This window comes from Homarus americanus, unplaced genomic scaffold, assembly GCF_018991925.1.
Source record: "Homarus americanus isolate GMGI-L3 unplaced genomic scaffold, GMGI_Hamer_2.0 scaffold4896, whole genome shotgun sequence".
NCBI classification, from domain to species: domain Eukaryota; kingdom Metazoa; phylum Arthropoda; class Malacostraca; order Decapoda; family Nephropidae; genus Homarus; species Homarus americanus.
Genome location: NW_024749657.1, coordinates 7745748 through 7765693, shown reverse-complemented (window position 1 = coordinate 7765693; position 19946 = coordinate 7745748). Strand labels below are relative to the sequence as shown.

Genomic DNA, 19946 nt, shown 5'->3' with positions numbered 1-19946 from the left:
GTGGGTGGTGGGGTGTGGGGGAGGGTAGGGTGTGGAGTAGTGTGGGGAGTGGTAGGGGTGGTGTGGGAGTAGTGTGGAGGGGTAGGGGGTGTGGGGTGGGGAGTGGTCAGTGTGGGGAGGGTGGAGGGGTGTGGATGGTAGGGTGGAGGGTGGGTAGGGGTGGTGGAGTGTGTGGAGGTAGTGTGTGGAGGGTAGGGTGGTGTGGAGGAGTGTGGGGAGGGTAGGGTGGTGTGGAGGAGTGTGTGGATGAGGCTTAATAATAAAATAATGTACTGTATTATTAATTTTCATATTTATTAATAACATATAAATCTATATATACTAAACATATATATTCTCTCTCATGAGTTTATATACATATATATTGACAATTACTGTATATAAAAATATAAATATGTGGTATAAACATTAAAAGTTTTCAGTCTATTAAGTTATTTATATGAGACTGTGTTATAAATCAAATTGGTAATTACATGATATATATATATATATATATATATATATATATATATATATATATATATATATATATATATATATATATATATATATATATATATATATATATATATATATATATATATATATATACAGTAGCTCATTATTCATCACGCCATAATAACAAATTAAAAGTCTTTAAATAATGATACTCATGCAATAATCTTCTCAGTTATTATAAGCTTTAATGTTAAGCTTTATTAAGAAATAGAAGCTTAAAGAATTAAAAGTCACCTCTAAGCTTCAATTTATTCACTATAATAATCACAGACGAGAGACCATGCATAAGATATATGTGTAATTTATATATGTATGTAAATATGTAAGGTATATAAGTATCATATAACGCCCGTCTCCCCTCCCTCCACAGACTCACAGCGTTAGTCTTTCTGCCCCATCTTTTGACCTAACAGCACCTGCATGGGAGTCAATGGAACAGCACACCAGCCACTACACCAAGGCGGGGAGAAAAAGCTGTGACATAATCTTGTAACTTTTTGATCCCAGTGATAATTTAGAGGAAAATAATGTTCTAATTAGAGCAAAAGTAGTTAAATAGTGTCACTAAAGGAGTATTTGTCTGGTATAAATAAATTAGGATTTTCAACATCATCTGGGTAGTCATTTGTCTACGTCCTTGTGATAAAGAATTCCTCCGCCACTTATAAAATGTCTGGGTTTATCCTGAAGTTATATAACAGTGTCAAGATTTACATAAAACCTCAAATTATCCTACCGTTTCAGAGTTAATACCGAAATACTGCGACGTGTGGGAGTTCTTGTTGATAATCTCTTTTATCGCCCCCGCCTCTCTCTCCCAGGTGGACGATAAAACACTACCCAAAAAATTCTTGGACTCTTTCTACAGCTTCGGCATCTCTACCTCACCTACGATTATCTCTGTACTTCGGCGGGTGTTTCAGAGAGGCTTGCGATCTTGTTTAACGAGTCTCCCATCATCTTAGGAATAATAAATAAAGCAACAATACAAATACTCATGAAAGATATTAATATTTATTCGATTTACTTTAAGCTTTTCGACTTTTTTTTGGGGGGGGAGAGGGGGTGAATATTACATCTCTTCTGTGAGTGGCAGTGGTTGTGACTCTGTGGTTATATCAGTCATTACACCCACACGACTTCAGCAATGTTCACCTCAGTGTTACCTTAGACTTTCAGCCTTGTGTTTCTCCATAATGCCACCTGTGTCAGTCCAGGGTGCCATATGAGGAACCCAGAGTTCATTCACTCACACAGTTTCTTGGTGGTTGGTGGCAACGGTCATCAACTCCAGGCTCACCAGCGTTGTGGGTCTTCGAGGTTGGTGCTGTTGGCTCTACCAATCGCTGTGCTTCTGCTGACTGACCTCTCTTATACTGAAAGGAGAGGAGTGGTCGTAGTTAGTAGTAGTCGTAGTTAGTGGTAGTCGTAGTTAGTGGTAGTCGTAGTTAGAAGTTGAAATAATAATAATAATAATAATAATAATAATAATAATAATAATAATAATAATAATAATAATAATAATAATAATAATAATAATAATAATAATAATAATAATAATAATAATAATAATAATAATAATAATAATAATATAATAAATAAAATGACCTTTGTCCAGGTTCACCTGCGGAACAGAGCACATGTTATAAGCAGCAAGGGGAGGTAGACCTGGAGGTGTACCGAGGTGTTGCTGTGTTGGGATAAAGTCGTGTGTACCTGCCTTGTTTACCTTCATAACTCACCTGCTCCAGCATCAAGGTGTGTCCTATATGAGTAAACACGATAATTAACCTGCTTCTTAGTATATGCATACCTCCCACCTGATGAAACTTAGCTAATTAGATTTGCTCTCAGTGTTAGTCTCTCTCTCTCTCTCTTCACCTGCCTAAACTTGATAATTAACGAGACTTTCAATGAAAACTTGAAACTGTCAATTAAACTGTTAATTAAGGTGTGTCCATTCCTTTCTGACTGACTCAAAATCATCATTATCTGATTTCCTACATCTTTATACACTTTTTATACCGCAACACAATCTAGAAACGAAATACTCCTGTGCACTAAGTATTCACATTGCTAGAAACACTTAAACCAAACAGCGTCGCCATGGTTTTATTTCACACAGTTGGCAAAAATTCTATACATCCATAACTAAAAAAACAACAATACAATAATACAAAAGTGATACGCGAAACTTAAAGTAAAATTAAAAGGCATAGAGACAGTATATGTATTAGTGTGTATCTTAGTGTGTATCTGTGATTTTTTTTCACATGTCCTGTGGTGTTACATCTGGTTCTGTGTTATTTGTTACCTGTAAGCTGTCCTTTCCTCCTCAACTCGTCCATATTAAGGAAGATTCTTAGCACAACTCGTCCATATTAAGGAAGATTCTTAGCACAACTCGTCCATATTAAGGAAGATTCTTACCTCAACTCGCCCATATTAAGGAAGATTCTTAGCACAACTCGTCCATATTAAGGAAGATTCTTAGCACAACTCGTCCATATTAAGGAAGATTCTTAGCACAACTCGCCCATATTAAGGAATATTCTTAGCACAACTCGTCCATATTAAGGAAGATTCTTAGCACAACTCGTCCATATTAAGGAAGATTCTTACCTCAACTCGCCCATATTAAGGAAGATTCTTAGCACAACTCGCCCATATTAAGGAATATTCTTAGCACAACTCGTCCATATTATGGAAGATTCTTAGCACAACTCGTCCATATTAAGGAAGATTCTTACCTCAACTCGCCCATATTAAGGAATATTCTTAGCACAACTCGTATGACCAAGGAAGATTCTCCTTTAACTCTTATATTAAGGAAGATTCTTAGCATAACTCGTCCCATCGCCAAGGGAAGATTCTTAGCTTCGCTCGCCCATAAGGAAGATTCTTGTACAACTCGCCCATATTAAGAGATTCTCCTTTCAACTCGCCCATATTGGAAGATTCTTAGCACAACTCGCCCTTATATTCTAAACTCGCCCTTACTAAGATTCTTACCTCAACTCGCCCTTATTAAGATTCTTACCTCAACTCGCCCTTACTAAGATTCTTACCTCAACTCGCCCTTATTAAGATTCTTACCTCAACTCGCCCATATTAAGATTCTTACCTCAACTCGCCCATATTAAGATTCTTACCTCAACTCGTCCATACTAGGGAGGCCTGACTGGAGTGCTACAGGGGTGAACTACGACCCTCCGCTGTTTGTCTCACACTTGGGGATGCTCAGGATGACAGACGGATGCACAGGCCTGGCATAAACAACAGAGGAAAACAAAATAAAAATAATAACATCGTCTTTAAAACATTCAAGCGTTTACCGAAAGAAAATTCTGTCCATTGGGGATTTTTTCTCATACTTCAGTCAATATCTTGTTTATTTTTCTTAATTACTTGATTATTAGACACCTAAGATTATTTCACTTGATGATTAAACTATCCTAACGCTACTTGGGGTTTTGGTTAAAGTAGAATATTGAGGACTTGATGAATCTCTGCTGACACATCTAGAGTTACAAGACAGACTGACTCAGATACTGACGGTGTCGGGGTGAAATGGGTGGTGGTGGTGGTGGTGGGAGGGGTACTTGTAGTGGTGTGAGGGCAGGACGGTGGCTAGCTGGCTCACTCCTCTCTCGCACCCTCGACACGACTTCTGGAGAGGGATGACGTCAGGGTCAGCATCGCTCTCACACTCCTCCTGATGCTACTAGGAGAGGGAGATTGAAATGTGGGAGTAAGTGGTAATGTTCTTTCACCTCTTCTACACAAGTTAATGTAAGTATAATGCCACAATGATGGATGCTAAATAATTCTCTCCTAGTTTTTACTACGTATTTACTTCCTCTCTTTTCCTCTCGCCCTCTCTCCCCATCCTTCCGTTCTTTCCTTCCAGTCTTTATTTTCCTCCCTCAATCCCTCCTATACTTCCATTCCTTCCTTCCTCCCTTCCTCCTTCACTCCCTTCTCCTGCTACACACTCACTATCACGTCAGTTTCCAGACAGGTAGTATGTTGGTCAGGTGTAAACACAGGTGATATCCTCGTCGATGAAGCTGCTCTAGGAAGACTCTCCTCGGTGTCCGTCAGGTGAAGGTTGTGTGCCAGAGGGTGTAGCTGGGGCGCCCTCCTCCTGCCGCGGAAGGTGATGATCAACAGGAGTAAAATTACGAGCAGCACCAGGCCTGATCCTACGCCCAGGACTCCCATGATGAAGGATGGGAGAGCCAGAGTGTCAAGGAAGGACTCTTCAGGAACCTCACTCTCACCACCCACCACACCGTTCTTGCCACCATCCCGGACCTCAGCCTCCAGGGGCCCGTCTGAGAGAGAAAGAGCAAACAACACCTTATTCTTCTATAATACACACAGAGGGTTAATAGTCCCTTACTAAAATAAGAGTTGGTCATATACTCTCAAGACACTTTTTTAGTTGAGGGTAGGGTAGGGTAGGGTAGGGTAGGGTAGGGTAGGGTAGGGTAGGGTAGGGTAGGGTAGGGTATTGCCTGTGTTTATTGCCTTTTTTCTCGTAAAAGTGAGTTATTTAATGAAATATACTGAAAACAGTTGGAGTAACTGATTGTAACTCACTCACTCTCTCTCGCGTGCGCACACGCACACGCACACACACACACACACACACACACACACACACACACATACACTCACCATGCAGCTGGTACACATAGTTCTTGGTGTCGATGCTGCTGACAATGAGATGAGCGGCACTGCTGGAGCCCTTATCGTTCACTGCCCTGATCACCAGCTGGTACTTCCCCCTCGCCTCCAGCCCTTCTACCTGTGGGAGACACTGTCCTGGTACTTCCTGGCACTTTTCACTAATATATCCCCTTCCGCTTATAAGGGAAACTACCCATACTTCTTAGTACTTCCCCTAATAATTCTCCTTAATCCATCGGGAGGCACTGTCCTAACACTTATTGGCACTTACCCATGATACTTTCCCATGTATGTAAAACACTACCCTGATAATACAGACTACTTCCCCTCCGACTATCAGTGCCACTGTCCTGACATTTCCTGGAATCTATCCACCAAGTATAAAGTGACACTTTCCTAACACTCAGATACTTTCTTCACCAACTGCAAGTGACTCAATACACATATGTATATCCCAACATTGAAAACAGTACTCGAAAACATACCACACATCTAAAGTAACATGTATACATACTAAATTGTCAAAATTAGTATTCAGTGGCACATAATTTAAGTCACCTCGTTAACAGGTTACCCTCACAACGCTACTGCTAATATTAACCGTCTTCTGGGTTACATTTGTCCCGTATTCTTGACGAGTTTGTGATTACATTCTGGGTGAGTAATTAAGTTGATTTTTTTTCGTATAAATACTGAATTTGGGGAATAATTTCATGGGATTCGATTTTTTTCTTCATTATAATGTTACCTTTGTTGAGTATAGTTTTGTATATAATAATAATAATAGTAATAATAATAATAATAATAATAATAATAATAATAATAATAATAATAATAATAATAATAATAATAATAATAATAATAATAATAATAATAATAATAATAGTAATAATAATAATAATAATAATAATAATAATAATAATAATAATAATAATAATAATAATAATAATAATAATAATAATAATAATAATAATAATAATAATACCAGGAGATCAAGCAGGTCAGATAAAGGCAGGTCACCTCAGTACAATACACAAGAAGACAAAATCAAAACTGACAAATAAATGTATGTATGTATGTATGTATGTATGTATGTATGTATGTATGTATGTATGTATGTATGTATGTATGGGACAAAAACATGAGAAAGGACCAAGAGAATCTTAAGTAATGCAGGTAGTACTGATTACAGGTAACTAATACCTTAATGAGAGAGAAGAACGAGACAGTAACTCACGTAGAAGTTTGGGGAGGAGGCGGAGGTGAAGTTGAGGAGGTGTTGGTGGTGAGGTTGGTGGAGGCTGCTGGCCTGGAGGAGGAAGTGTTGTGGGAGACCTCCACTACCTCCCGCCCCACACCTCACCCATACTGAGGTCCTCGTGCCCTCCTCCACCCTACACTCACCTGGAGGCTCCGGCTTACCTGGAGGACAAATAATTAACTATAATAATGTCACTGTTACCTGGGAGAAGGGCCATGGCAATTAGTTAAAGTCACCTAATGGAAGGGTTTAAGGTCAAGGTCATTATAGTAGGTCAGGTCACGATATATTATTGCTGTTGAGAGGTGTAATATATTATGGAACATTACAGGTGTATCAAGAATGACTTAATTACCTCAACATATTTTTTTTAATTAGGTAACAAAGGTTGTGTCAATAGTGTGATAATGAACAGTAATTGGTAAATGTATTCTTGTTAATTACTTAAACTATATTAACTATTTAAAACCATTTCCCATCCTCAGCCCTCTACCATGACAATGATGGCACTGATCAATGTGTGAGAGAGAGAGAGACCTCACCAGCAGGCACGATATGGAAGACGCAGGGTTCCTTCTGAGGGCCGATCTCGTTGTTGGCCCAGCAGAGGAGGGTGCCGTAGTCCAGGGCGGTCATGGGGGTGTAGGTGATGACACTGTGGGTGCTGAGGGAGGTGAAGCGGCCCTGGGGTACGTCAATGGTGTCCGCCGTGTTGTTGAACGTCCACTGGAAGGACTCCTGCACGGGGTTGGCGTCCACGGAGCAGGTCACCTCGGCGTCCTCGTAGCGATCCACAGCGTATATAGTGACCTGCCCCAAGGAGCACACGGGGGCGACTGAGGAACAACAAGAGGGATCTTATGTAAACTTTGTGTTGTTAGAACCAGGTGTGTGTACTGCTGTTATGTTTACCTCTGCTGCCACCATAACAAACTCATCAATACACGCAACATTCAAACACCCATACACTACGTCCTCGACTGTGTGAAAATAGAACCTTTTAGGGACAGGTCCAAGCACACTGTGTGTGAAATGGCACAACACTTCATCTCTAATGGCAAGATAGCCGACATATTAAGATTGTATCCACTTTTTTGCACTTAGTAACTATATCAATTCTCATGTACAGAACCAAATACGCAATGTGCTTGAATACCTCCCACGTAAATGTGAATAACAAAGTGTGAGGCCAGACATACTGCCTCACACGCCTGTTCTCACGCATTTATGAATAAGTTACCCTTTATGTATAGAACTAAACAAATAATGTAAATGAAATACTGTGTAACTTTCAGTGCCATAATATCCTGACAACGGGGGTTAATTATTATGACCCTTTGTAAACTCTACTCTGTAATCCTTTTGCGCTTCCGCTCACAGGATGAGTATGGGGTGCACAATAAAGTAGCCGCTATAAGCGGCAAAATAAAAAAATCAAACCTTACAAACATACCCACGTACTGTACAGAACACACACACTCGCTCAAAGAACCACCATCTTTGATCAGGTTTGTACAGGACATCAAAGTTGTGACTGAAGAACAGACGCGGTGGTAATATTTCATAGATTAACATATCAAACTCACTGTCTGTCTGTCTCTCTGTCTGTATGTATGTCTGGTACTTACACTTAACGTCGAGTCTGAGGGAGTTAGAGAGGCCATCACCGACGGGGTTGTGAGCGAGGCAGGAGTAGCGCCCCGCCTGGGCCCTCACCAGCCGCTGCAGCACCAGACTCTGGTTACTGATGATCACCCCAGCGGTCACGTTGTGAACCAGCGGCGCCTCCTGCCCGACACACCCACCAGTTAGTTACTGCAGCTGTGTTAGTAATACCTGTACACTACTGTTAGTTACTGCACCTGTGTTAGTACTACCTGTACACTACTGTTAGTTACTGCACCTGTGTTAGTACTACCTGTACACTAATGTTAGTTACTGCAGCTGTGTTAGTACTACCTGTACACTACTGTTAGTTACTGCACCTGTGTTAGTACTACCTGTACACTACTGTTAGTTACTGCACCTGTGTTAGTACTACCTGTACACTGCTGTTAGTTACTACACCTGTGTTAGTACTACCTGTACACTACTGTTAGTTACTGCACCTGTGTTAGTAATACCTGTACACTACTGTTAGTTTCTACACCTGTGTTAGTACTACCTGTATACTACTGTTAGTTACTGCACCTGTGTTAGTACTACCTGTATACTACTGTTAGTACTACCTGTGTTAAACACACTCACCTCGTGACGCCAGGAGACGTGCGTCACACTATAGTAAAAGACACACTCACCTCGTGAAGCCAGGAGACGTGCCAGGAGACGTGCGTCACACTATAGTAAAAGACACACTCACGTTGTGACGCCAGGAGACGTGCGTCACACGGGGGTTGGCCTGGGTAGAACACTCCAGGTACACGTCGTCTCCCTCCTTGATGTTGGCAGCGTCCAGTGACGACCCGAACCTGCACGAGGACGTGGGCACATCTGTGTGGGAGACGAGGAGGAGTGAGAGATACAGGAGGACGTGGACCTCAATGGAGAGAGAGAGAGAGAGAGAGAGAGAGAGAGAGAGAATAAAAACAGACAGAGAGAGACAACAGGAAATTAAACTCCCAGTATTGTTTACCTCTGGGTCAGTGTGGTCTGATACATCGTTAATTTTCGCATAACCTGACCTATCAAAGCTAACCTAACAAAGCTAACCTAACAAAGCTAACCTAACCTAACAAAACGCCTCAGATCTCCTATCCAGTAATAAGTATATTTCTCTCCTTTACAATAAAAATCAATCATTAACAATTCCTACTCACCAAAACACAAGGAAAAGTTGAAGGTGCGAGTGGGATGTGAGTGGGGTGTGGTGATGTGAGTGGGGTGGGATGTGAGGTGTGTGGTGATGTGAGTGGGGTGTGGTGATGTGAGTGGGGTGGGATGTGAGGTGTGTGGTGATGTGAGTGGGGTGTGGTGATGTGAGTGGGGATGTGTGGTGATTTGAGTGTGTAATGAAGGCTACATACAGTGCACGGTGAAGGATGTGAAGGATACCCACAGTGCACAGTGAAGGATACATACAGTGGAGGATACATACAGTGAAGGATACATACAGTGAAGGATACATACAGTGAAGGATACATACAGTGCACGGTGAGGGTCCAGGTGTCCTCCAGGGTGGCTGGGGCAGCGTGGGTCTCTGCGATACACCGAAGGAACGAACCATTGTCCCGTGGCCCAGGGACGATCACCACACTACTGCTGGTGAGATTCCTGTCCTCTGAGATCTGGCGGTGAGAGAAGTGGTGAGAGAAGTGGTGAGAGATATAGGTGAGAGAAGTGGTGAGAGAGAGAGAGAAAGAGAGAACTGATGATGTCGAGGGAAAACTGGTATAATAGTGACTCACCATAACAGGACAGACTCACAGTGACTCACCATAACAGGACAGACTCACAGTGACTCACCGTGACCGTGGCTTGCAGGACTCGTTGGTGGCCGCTCCACCAGGTGATGGCGGGCGGGGGTCGAGCTCCCACCACCACACACTCCACCAAGTACTCACGTTCAGCCCTCAGCGCCACTGACTCAGGCCGCTGGATCTCTACACTCAGGGGCGGCACTGGTAAGGGGGAGAGTCAGGGGTGAGTCAGTGAATCAGGGCGCTGGGTCTCTACACTCAGGGGCGGCACTGGTAAGGGGGAGAGTCAGGGGTGAGTCAGTGAATCAGGGCGCTGGGTCTCTACACTCAGGGGCGGCACTGGTGGGGGGGAAGAGTCAGGGGTGAGTCAGTGAGGACGCCTTAACCTAACCTGACCTGACCTGGTTCATGCAGAGGTGTAACACTTAGCACTTCCAAGAATGAAACAACAATAAACACGAATTTTATTGGTTATAAGGTGTCATGAAGCGACCCGAGGCAGCCAATGAACGGCCAGATAAATATTGAGCTAGAATCTTATTGGTTAAAATGTGTCAGGGAGCGAAGCAGGGGCAGCCAATGAAAAAAATAGATAAACAGTGGGTTCAAGTCTTATTGGTTAAAATGTTTCATGGAGAGACGTCGGGTCAGCCAATGAACAGCCATAAAAAAACAAAAAAAACAAAACAGTGTTAATGAAAAGTGTATAAACAACATCAAAAATTCCCTGATGGTGATGCGTACGATACAACTTTATAGAACATATTGGATGTAAACTAATTGACCCCACAGACAGACAGACACAGACATACAGCTTCTTCAGTATAGCCTCTCAACTTTCCGGTCCGTGGGGGGAAGAGGAAACAAATGACACATCACAATGACGTTTAATAGAAAGTGGTTTTTTTTTTTTTTGGGATAAGTTAAAAGGTTAGAAAAAACTCAAACCATAATAAATATTAATGTTACTAGAATGAAATACATATTATTATTTTGTATTGGTATGAGAATATTATGTAAGAATGGTGAGAATGATAATGTAAAATCGGGATTAATAATAACTGTATCATGATTTCTTAACCCCGACTGTACGTTCATTATTATTTTGTATTGATAAAAGAATGTTGTGTAAGTATGATAACTAAAATACGATATATAAAGTTGTAGATTAATATTACCTGGATTTTTACGTCTTGGTAACGAATATGCCAAATTGAGAAGGAGAACTAGACCCTCCCTCCCTCCTTCCTTCCTTCCTCCCTCCCTCTCTTCCCATCCTTCTTTCTCTTCAGTGTCTTCCTCCCTCCCTCCCCCCCGTTTCATTGCCTACCTTTCTCCCTCCTGCCTTCCTTCCTTCCCCCCTTCTCCAATGATTCCGTCTCCCTCTTTCAGTTTCTCTCTATTGCCTCCCTCCTCCTTTCCTTCTCTCCCTCCACCCTTCCTTACATCTCTCCCTCCACTGACTCCCTCCTCCTCTCTACCAACACACTTTGGGAGGGGGATGGAAGTTTTCGCCTCCCTGACTCCCTTCACGCACACCATAGAGGGGGACACGACTCCACTCCTACGACTACCTCATCCCTAAGACTACGACCACTCCCCTCCCAACGGCCACTCCCCTCCCCACGACCACCCCTCTCCCCACGACCCCCCCTCCCCACGACCACCTCCCCTCCCCACGACTTCCTTCACTACCCTTCAGCATAATCCAGCTGCCTCCTCTACACTTCAGCTTGATCCTACTGCCTTCACCACCACTCAGCTTAATCCTGTTACCCTGACTACACTAACATCCTTGATCAGAAAAGTAAGCTGATACTGCCGCAGTAAGCTTTCATCTCACCTGTGTCCTCAACTCCTGCTCTAAAATATTCATACAGGTAAGTCTATTAAGAGAGAAGAAACAGTTTATTGTTCCGTCATGAAGTTGTAGCTAAGGTTTAGCTGTCGTGTACACCTGAGACACTATTGGTATTTACTGAGTGAATTATTTGATTCTGATTTTGAAATTTTTGACAAGGGAATCAGAATGACTCACAGTTCATGTCAATGGTGAGGCTGAGTGTGGTGGGCTGTGTGAGGTTGTTGTTGGAGGCCTCACACGTCAACAGCAGCTTGAGGTGGCTGCGACTGAGGGGCCCCAGAGTAAGCGTATTGAACGGCTCTCCTCCGAAAGCTGGCTGTGTTGTGGTGGGCCCCGGGCCGAGCGTTGTCACCGTCACTGCACCAAGGGTTTCACTCGTGGCTTCTAAAACATCTGATTCCATGTGAGTGTCCAGCAGGCGAGAGTCTCCGTACCACACCACCGACGGTCGGGGACTGCCTGTAGCGGAACGTGTAGTGCATGATGTTAAAATAAGGTTAGGTTAGGTTAGCTTAGGTTAGGTTAGTAAATTTAATAATCAAGTAAAAGAAACTGGGGGCCTAATCATCAGGTAATCCCCATATAGTTAACTAATCACGTGGATTATCATCGAATACAAGTTACTATATGTTCAACCACATGACGTAATATATCCTTCACTCGAGAGGTAAGAGGAGGCTGGAGGCGGCGTTCTCCCTGCCAGTCACAGATAAAACTTTACATAGGAACCAACGATCATCACGAGAGGAAATTGTGTGAGATGTTTGGGAGTGAGTTTATGGCCGGAGAACTGCCTCACCATCTTCACCTGATCAAGTTTATGGTAGTGTAGGAGAATGTGAAGCAACACCAATGATACTAGAGAGATATTGAAAGCTGCTAAGAGGAGGAATATTGATGGAGGAAATCAACATAGTGTATCGTAACCTTGTTTATGTAAATTGCTATAAAAACTCGTCCTATTGAAGTAAATGAAGTAAAAAATTATATTAACATTAACTGAAATAAAGTAAAGTTAAGAGTTAAAAATACAACATATATAAATTTAAAAAGATAGATAATGATTTACAAAGTCTTTAAAAAATAAACAATTCCACCTCACTCAATACACTTTCGAGAGAGTGTTTACAAAGGCGCGCATCTGTTCCTTATCGTATATATCCCAAATACACACAAGAATTCTTAACCATTATGCAAGGAAGAAGAAACACGTTATCAAATACACCACTACGATAACGAGAAGCTGTATAATGATAAGAAATACCTGAAAAAGGGGCAAAAAAGGCAAAAAAAAAAAACAATAAAAGCGAAGATCCTTAATTTTGCTATGATTCGTGACCTCTAAGACGCCCTGTACAATGTGAAGCACCTCTAGTTACACCTTTAGGAATAATGGAAGATAATCACGTCCAGGTAATCAGGTGAATATTCATAGACATTCTCCTAGTGTTGACGGATCTATCCTCTCAAGACCAGCTGATCCACCAATAGTGAAATGTGATTCTTGTTAAATTTCCAAGTGTATTCTGCCTTGTTATTGTCAGAGTTGAAGACGATGGGACCAGGAGGAGGAGGAGGAGGAGGAGGAGAAGAAGGAGGAGAAGGAAGAGTAAGAGGAAGAGGAGGAGGAGGAGGTGGGATGGTAAGAAGAGGATGATGCGGGTCTTTTTCTAGGTAAGATTTTTTTTTTTAATTGATTGATATATGAAGTTTGGGGTCTCTCTCTCTCTCTCTCTCTCTCTGTGAATGAATGAATGAAGAGATTAGATACAAAGTTTATTCAATGAAGTAGATAATGGTAATGAAGATTGTAAGTGAAATTGATGGAAATTTAACAAGTTGATCTATATTCATGGTCTAATATAGATGAGTCGCCCGTGTGAATGAAAAATATACAACAGTTGACTAATTTGCATATTTTTACACCAGAAACATCCCGGCTCTTCCTTCGGGTGGGCTAACGTCATGGCATCAAGTTAGGCCGATATTGGTCAGACGATAAAACACACACACACACACACACATGCACACGCACACGCACACACACACACACACGACATACATATAGAAGACATACTAATAGCGGACATACTAATACCGGACATGTTAATACCGGACATGTTAATACCGGACATGCTAATACTGGACTTACTAATTATATAAAGGGAAGAATGAATTACGAAACAAAAAACAACAGATTGTTTGTTTAGACATTATAACTATTACACCAATAGATTTACCTCAAGGTTAGGTTAGGTTAGGTTAGGTTAGGTTATATGTAAGAGATTCTTTTGTAGCATACTAATCATGTAACAGGTAGACAGGTAAGACGTACCACCATGGGCGACACAGGTGAGTTGGATGACGTCACCCTCCAGGTAAGGTCCAACCACACTACTGACTGAGCCCCTGTTGCTGTACACCTCACCCACCACCACACTCACCCGCTCCTGAGATACTGTGTCACCCACCACCACACTCATCCGCTCTGGGGGAACTGTGGGGGGAAAAAGGTGAAGTTAGTATGTGTGCGTGTGTGTTCAGGTCCACACCACACACACACACACACACACACACACACACACACACACACACACACACACACACACACACACACACACACACACACACACACACACACACACACACACACACACACACACACACACACACACACACACACACACACACACCTGGTATAAAAGCTGTATATTAAAATGAGAACACGTAAGATTAAATGAACACACACAATAATACTAGTTGAAGGAAACACACACAAGAACTTAAGCTATAAAAAAATTCTTGGCATTTTCCTTCCGCCTTTTTACATGATATCTCGTGTGTGTGTGTGTGTGTGGGGGTACAGTAGTTGTCACCGTGTCAAGTTTTCATACAGCTCATAACCTTGTGTATGGTGCAGCCCAAGGGAGACCTCTAGTGGCCACCTTCTCAACTACACTGTTTGTTGATATAGCCTTTGGTCTCTCTCTCTCTCTCTCTCTCTCTCTCTCTCTCTCTCACTTTGTCTCTGTGTTTGTCTATCTTTCTGTCTATTTCACTGTCTGCCTTTGTGCCTGTTTATCTCTCATTTTCGGTCTGTATGTCTGTCTGTCTCTCATTCTGTCTGTCTCTCATTCTGTCTGTCTGTCTGCCTAGGTACAGCACACACACTAGCTGAGGTATTCGGGGTTACTGTCCACGCCCTTGGACAGTTCCTACAAACCACTGCCATAAGAACTGCGCCAGCTCGAACAATCATCAACGCCTGGCGAACGTTCACCACCTTTTGCTTCTTATGGTGTTGCATTTTGTTATGTCTGTTTGTGGTTGGTGTTTAGGGGTGGTGACGTCATTGTGGCCAGGAACCAATCAACTGGTGTTATTGTTGGCGATGACCAATCAGTCGATGCCTAGCTGATGGATAAGGACCAATTAGAAGATATCAACGTGGACGATAGCCAATCACTGCATGTTAAGCCCGTTTACGTGTGTGTGATGTATGATCCCCTTGAGTATGATGAGTGAAGCCCTTGAGTATGATGAGTGAAGCCCTTGAGTACGATTAAGATATTGCATTCAAGGGTTAAACCATAATACTCAAAGGATTAAGTCATCATACTCGAGGAGTTAAATCACTATACTCAATAAATTAAGTCATCATACACATGGGGCTAACTCATCATACTCAAAGGGTTAAATCATCATACTCAAGGAAGATAAATCATAATATTGAAGAGCTTTATATTAAATATTTATTATAAGAGTGATAGACAAGTTTGATTAGAAAACTCATAAACCTTATTTTTTGTACCAGCGAAATATAATTAGTATATATACAGTCTAATGAGGCAGCACTATTATGATTTACTAATATTAATGATGAGGATGATTAATTTTTACGTTGCACACCTGAGAGAGAGAGAGAGAGAGAGAGAGAGACCTACCAACAACAGTGAGGTTGACTCTGGTCGTCTTGGTGGGGTGATTCCTGAAGTCTACACGACAGGTATAGAGGCCGTGGTCGTGGAGGGTGAGGGCGGACACTCTCAGTACTGCCTGCGACGACAACACCTCCAGGAGAGCTCTCTGGCCCAGCTGGTTTTCGTCCCACCACCGGCTCTCTGCTTCCGATCGTTCATCTAACCTGCCAACACAAGATTAGGGATGTTAGGGCACTACCAACACTATCATCCGGCCCTACCACCACTCTTCTAACCTGCCAACACAAGAGTACCTAACTAACACTAAATTGAGTTTTTGAGCTAATTGGTGGTGGTAGGTGGTGGTAGGGGGGTGGTGGTAGGGGGTGGTGGTAGGGGGTGGTAGGGGGTGGTGGTGGTGGGTGGTAGGGGGTGATGGGTGGTGGAGGAAATATTGACGTAAGCATCTGTGGGACCTCTTAACTCTGAGTCGCTGAGTCAGTCATTGAATAAATCGTTGTATGAGTCGCTGAGTGAGTCGCTGAATGAGTCATGAACTGTAACAGGACATAATAAACGCCATAACAGTAATGGCTGACAGGTGCAGGCAAGAGGCGGGTAACTATTAGGCCCTGTACAGCCACCATGTTATAAAAATACCTACAGTACTAAAACACACCTATAAATATATAATACTGTATATCCAAGGTTATTATAATCTGGTCCTAATAATGGGTTATATATGTAATGTTTTGTATAGATAAGTTACGGGAATATAGTTTTTTTAAGTGATGAAGGAGACCTACCTGTAGATGGTGTAGTGAGGGGGACCTACCTGTAGATGGGTGTAGTGAGGGAGACCTACCTGTAGATGGGTGTAGTGAGGGAGACCAACCTGTAGATGGGTGTAGTGAGGGGGACCTACCTGTAGATGGGTGTAGTGAGGGACCTACCTGTAGATGGGTGTAGTGAGGAGACCACAATCCTGTAGATGGGTGTAGTGAGGGGGTGTAATCACCTGTAGAGATGGGTGGAGGGGAGGAGACCAACCTGTAGATGGGTGTAGTGTGAGGGGGACCTACCTGTAGATGGGGTGTGTAGTGAGGGGACCTACCTGTAGATGGGTGGTGAGGAGACCTACCTGTAGATGGGTGTAGTGAGGGGACCTACCTGCAGATGTGGGTGTGAAAGGAGGGAGACCAACCTGTAGATGGGTGTAGTGGAGGGGACCTACCTGTAGGATGGGGTGTAGTGAGGGGACCACCCTGTAGATGGGGTGTAGTGAGGAGACCAACCTGTAGATGGGTAGTGAGGGGACCTACCTGTAGATGGGTGTAGTGAGGGGGACCTACCTGTAGATGGGTGTAGTGAGGGGGACCTACCTGTAGATGGGTGTAGTGAGGGGGACCTACCTGTAGATGGGTGTAGTGAGGGGGACCTACCTGTAGATGGGTGTAGTGAGGGGGACCTACCTGTAGATGGGTGTAGTGAGGGGCTCTTTAAACCACAGCAGGAGGTAGATGGCGTCGTGAGGGGGATGAGACACGTCACAGGGCAGTGCCGCCGACTCCCCCTCCACCCTCGTCACTGACACTACCGGTACTGTCGGGGAGAGACACTGTCGTTACTGCCGAGTTATTATGACATGTTACACTGCTTCATAGTTACTGTAGTAGTGTAGTACTGTCCACTACCACTACACACCAAACTCCTGAGTAAAGCATATTTAGGTCGGGTTAGGTTAAGTTGGGTTAAGTATAGTTGGACCTCATGAAGATTTAATATTCACGTATATTTTCCAAACATTGCCCCCAAAACCTCTCGCCATGACACCAACTTGTATTAAACAGGTGTGATAGTTTCACTTTAATTAATTTAGAGTAAAGTGCAAGTCATAACAATAACACTCAATACGACACCATGACGGCGAACAAGTCACACGTACCACTATCACTGTCTGCTAATGACCACTTAGAGCTAATGGCTAGTTGGAGAGCAGTTACCTCATGAGGACTAGAAGTGACGTTGGTTCACCTGAGGATTGGACACTACCCCCACCACTACTATCACTCCCTCTAACTACCACCACCCTAACTACCACACACACACATAACCTACCTATACCACACACACACATAACCTACCTATATACATGACAGGTAAATGCGTCAGTTATTACAGTATTCCCACTCACAGTGTCAGCGGGTGAGTGACATATCTCCATCCAGGTAAACTACACACTCTTGGTTAACCTGGCTCAAAACTAACTAACTCTCTCTCTCTCTCTCTCTCTCTCTCTCTCTCTCTCAGAATTTTTTTTCCCCAGGATAGTCAAATAATCTTCTTTTTTTTTATGTTAAAATGTACACGTGAGGTTCAGTAGTTAGAGGCAATTAAACTTTAACCTGGTAATGAAGGATTCGTATCCCCGTGTTAGTTTATATGATCTTAGTTAATGTTAGTTGATACTATTGACTATAAGGAGATTAATATACTATATACAGGTAAATATAACATAGATATTAGGGACGCCATTTTGTCTGTTAGATATCCAACTAATACCTGTGTGTGGGGTAAGGAGTTAGGGGGGGAAGGGGGTCAGGGTGCTTGATCGTCAGGTGGAAAAAAAAAACTAGGGTGTCTTACTCCTTTGGTAATGCCGGAAAAATATTGAATCATGGTTTAACTCGCTAATTAAAAAGATTTCTACCCAATCAAGTGGTTTGAAAGTTTGAGTTTTTTTTAGAAATACGAGAGATTTTAGTGGCCTCTTATGGACTCAAGCGCCCTCTACATCTACACGGTACAGTACACGACATTCACACCACAAGAGGGCAGCACTCACACCGTAAACAAACCCAACACTCGACATACACACACACACACTCTCTCTCTCTCTCTCTCTCTCTCTCTCTCTCTCTCTCTCTCTCTCTCTCACACACAAACGATCGAACTTTTGACGACATTTTATGCAACCGTGATGACTTGACCTTCCATAAGCTCTTTTCATCTTGTTTATCTTGTTTTCGGTATTCATCACATTTTTTTTCTCTTTCACCTTTGACCTTTCCTCTCTGTCGCCTTTCTCTTTTGCCACTTTCTCTTTACGTCATCACACTTCCACAGCCTCATCTCTCTCGCTCTCTCTATCTCTCACACACACACACACGGAAACTCTCTCTCTCTCTCTCTCTCTCTCTCTGTCTCACTCTCGACCTAACATTACCTCTCATTTGACCCCTTTCTCTCCCTTTCTCTACGTTTACCTACCCTCAAAATACAATATCACTCGGTCTCCTCCAACCCTCCCTCTTTCTCTCTCCCTCCCCTTCTCTCTCTCTCCCTATGCCTACCTACATCCAAGAATACAGTATCACCCAGCCTGAACCAATACTTCTCATAGTATGCAAATGAGGATCAGGTTGCCCCACGCTGAGGAATTTCACAAAAGACTTGGCTAGCCTTTGACCCTTGGCTTGTGTAGGAAGTTATTCACGTGTGTAGTGGAGTTATTCAAGTGTGTAGGGAATTATTCACGTGTGTAGTGGAGTTATTCACGTGTATAGTGGTGTTATTCACGTGTAGTGGGTGTTATTCACGTGTATAGTGGTGTTATTCACGTGTAGGTGTTATTCACGTGTGTAGTGGTGTTATTCACGTGTGTAGTGGAGTTATTCACGTGTGTAGGGAATTATTCACGTGTGTAGTGGAGTTATTCACGTGTGTAGGGAATTATTCACGTGTGTAGTGGAGTTATTCACGTGTGTAGGGAATTATTCACGTGTGTAGTGGTGTTATTCACGTGTGGTGTTATCTACGTAGTGTGGTGTTATAAAAGCGGTCTACGTGTAGTGGAGCTATTCACGTGAATTATTCAATGTGTAGTGAGTTATTCACGTGTGTAGGAATTATTCACGTGTAGTGGTGTTATTCACGTGTGTAGTGGTGTTATTCACGTGTGTAGTGGTGTTATTCACGTGTGTAGTGGTGTTATTCACGTGTGTAGTGGAGTTATTCACGTGTGTAGTGGTGTTATTCACGTGTGTAGTGGAGTTATTCACGTGTGTAGGGAATTATTCACGTGTGTAGTGGTGTTATTCACGTGTGTAGTGGTGTTATTCACGTGTATAGTGGTGTTATTCACGTGTGTAGTGGAGTTATTCACGTGTGTAGTGGAGTTATTCACGTGTGTAGAGAATTATTCACGTGTAGTGGAGTTATTCATTTGTCTTTCTAGAGTTTATTGTCTTTTATTTATTCATAAGTATAGTGAATTGTTATTTATTCATTAA

The 19946-nt window shown here is 42.7% G+C and overlaps 1 protein-coding gene across 1 annotated transcript; it reads right to left on the bottom strand.

The window, feature by feature from the left end:
• Positions 1–4485: 4485 nt before the first annotated feature.
• Positions 4486–14217, bottom strand: LOC121853500 (nephrin-like). Its single transcript, XM_042347651.1, has 10 exons — positions 14070–14217; positions 11909–12193; positions 9917–10071; positions 9597–9738; positions 8814–8944; positions 8083–8242; positions 6997–7290; positions 6431–6615; positions 5182–5311; positions 4486–4835 (listed from the first exon to the last, which is right to left on the bottom strand). The coding sequence occupies exons 1-10, from the start codon at positions 14215–14217 to the stop codon at positions 4486–4488; spliced, it is 1980 nt and encodes a 659-aa protein (XP_042203585.1).
• Between the last annotated feature and the right edge of the window lie 5729 nt (positions 14218–19946).

Excerpts from the sequence above, each read along its gene's own strand:
- LOC121853500 (XM_042347651.1), bottom strand. The coding sequence starts at position 14,217 with ATGAGTGTGGTGGTGGGTGACACAGTATCTCAGGAGCGGGTGAGTGTG. Across the intron at positions 8,945-9,596 it reads CTGGACCCTCACCGTGCACT|ATGTGCCCACGTCCTCGTGC; the intron begins GTATGTATCCTT and ends TCTCCCACACAG. Across the intron at positions 8,243-8,813 it reads ACGTCTCCTGGCGTCACAAC|GAGGCGCCGCTGGTTCACAA; the intron begins GTGAGTGTGTCT and ends TGTGTCGGGCAG.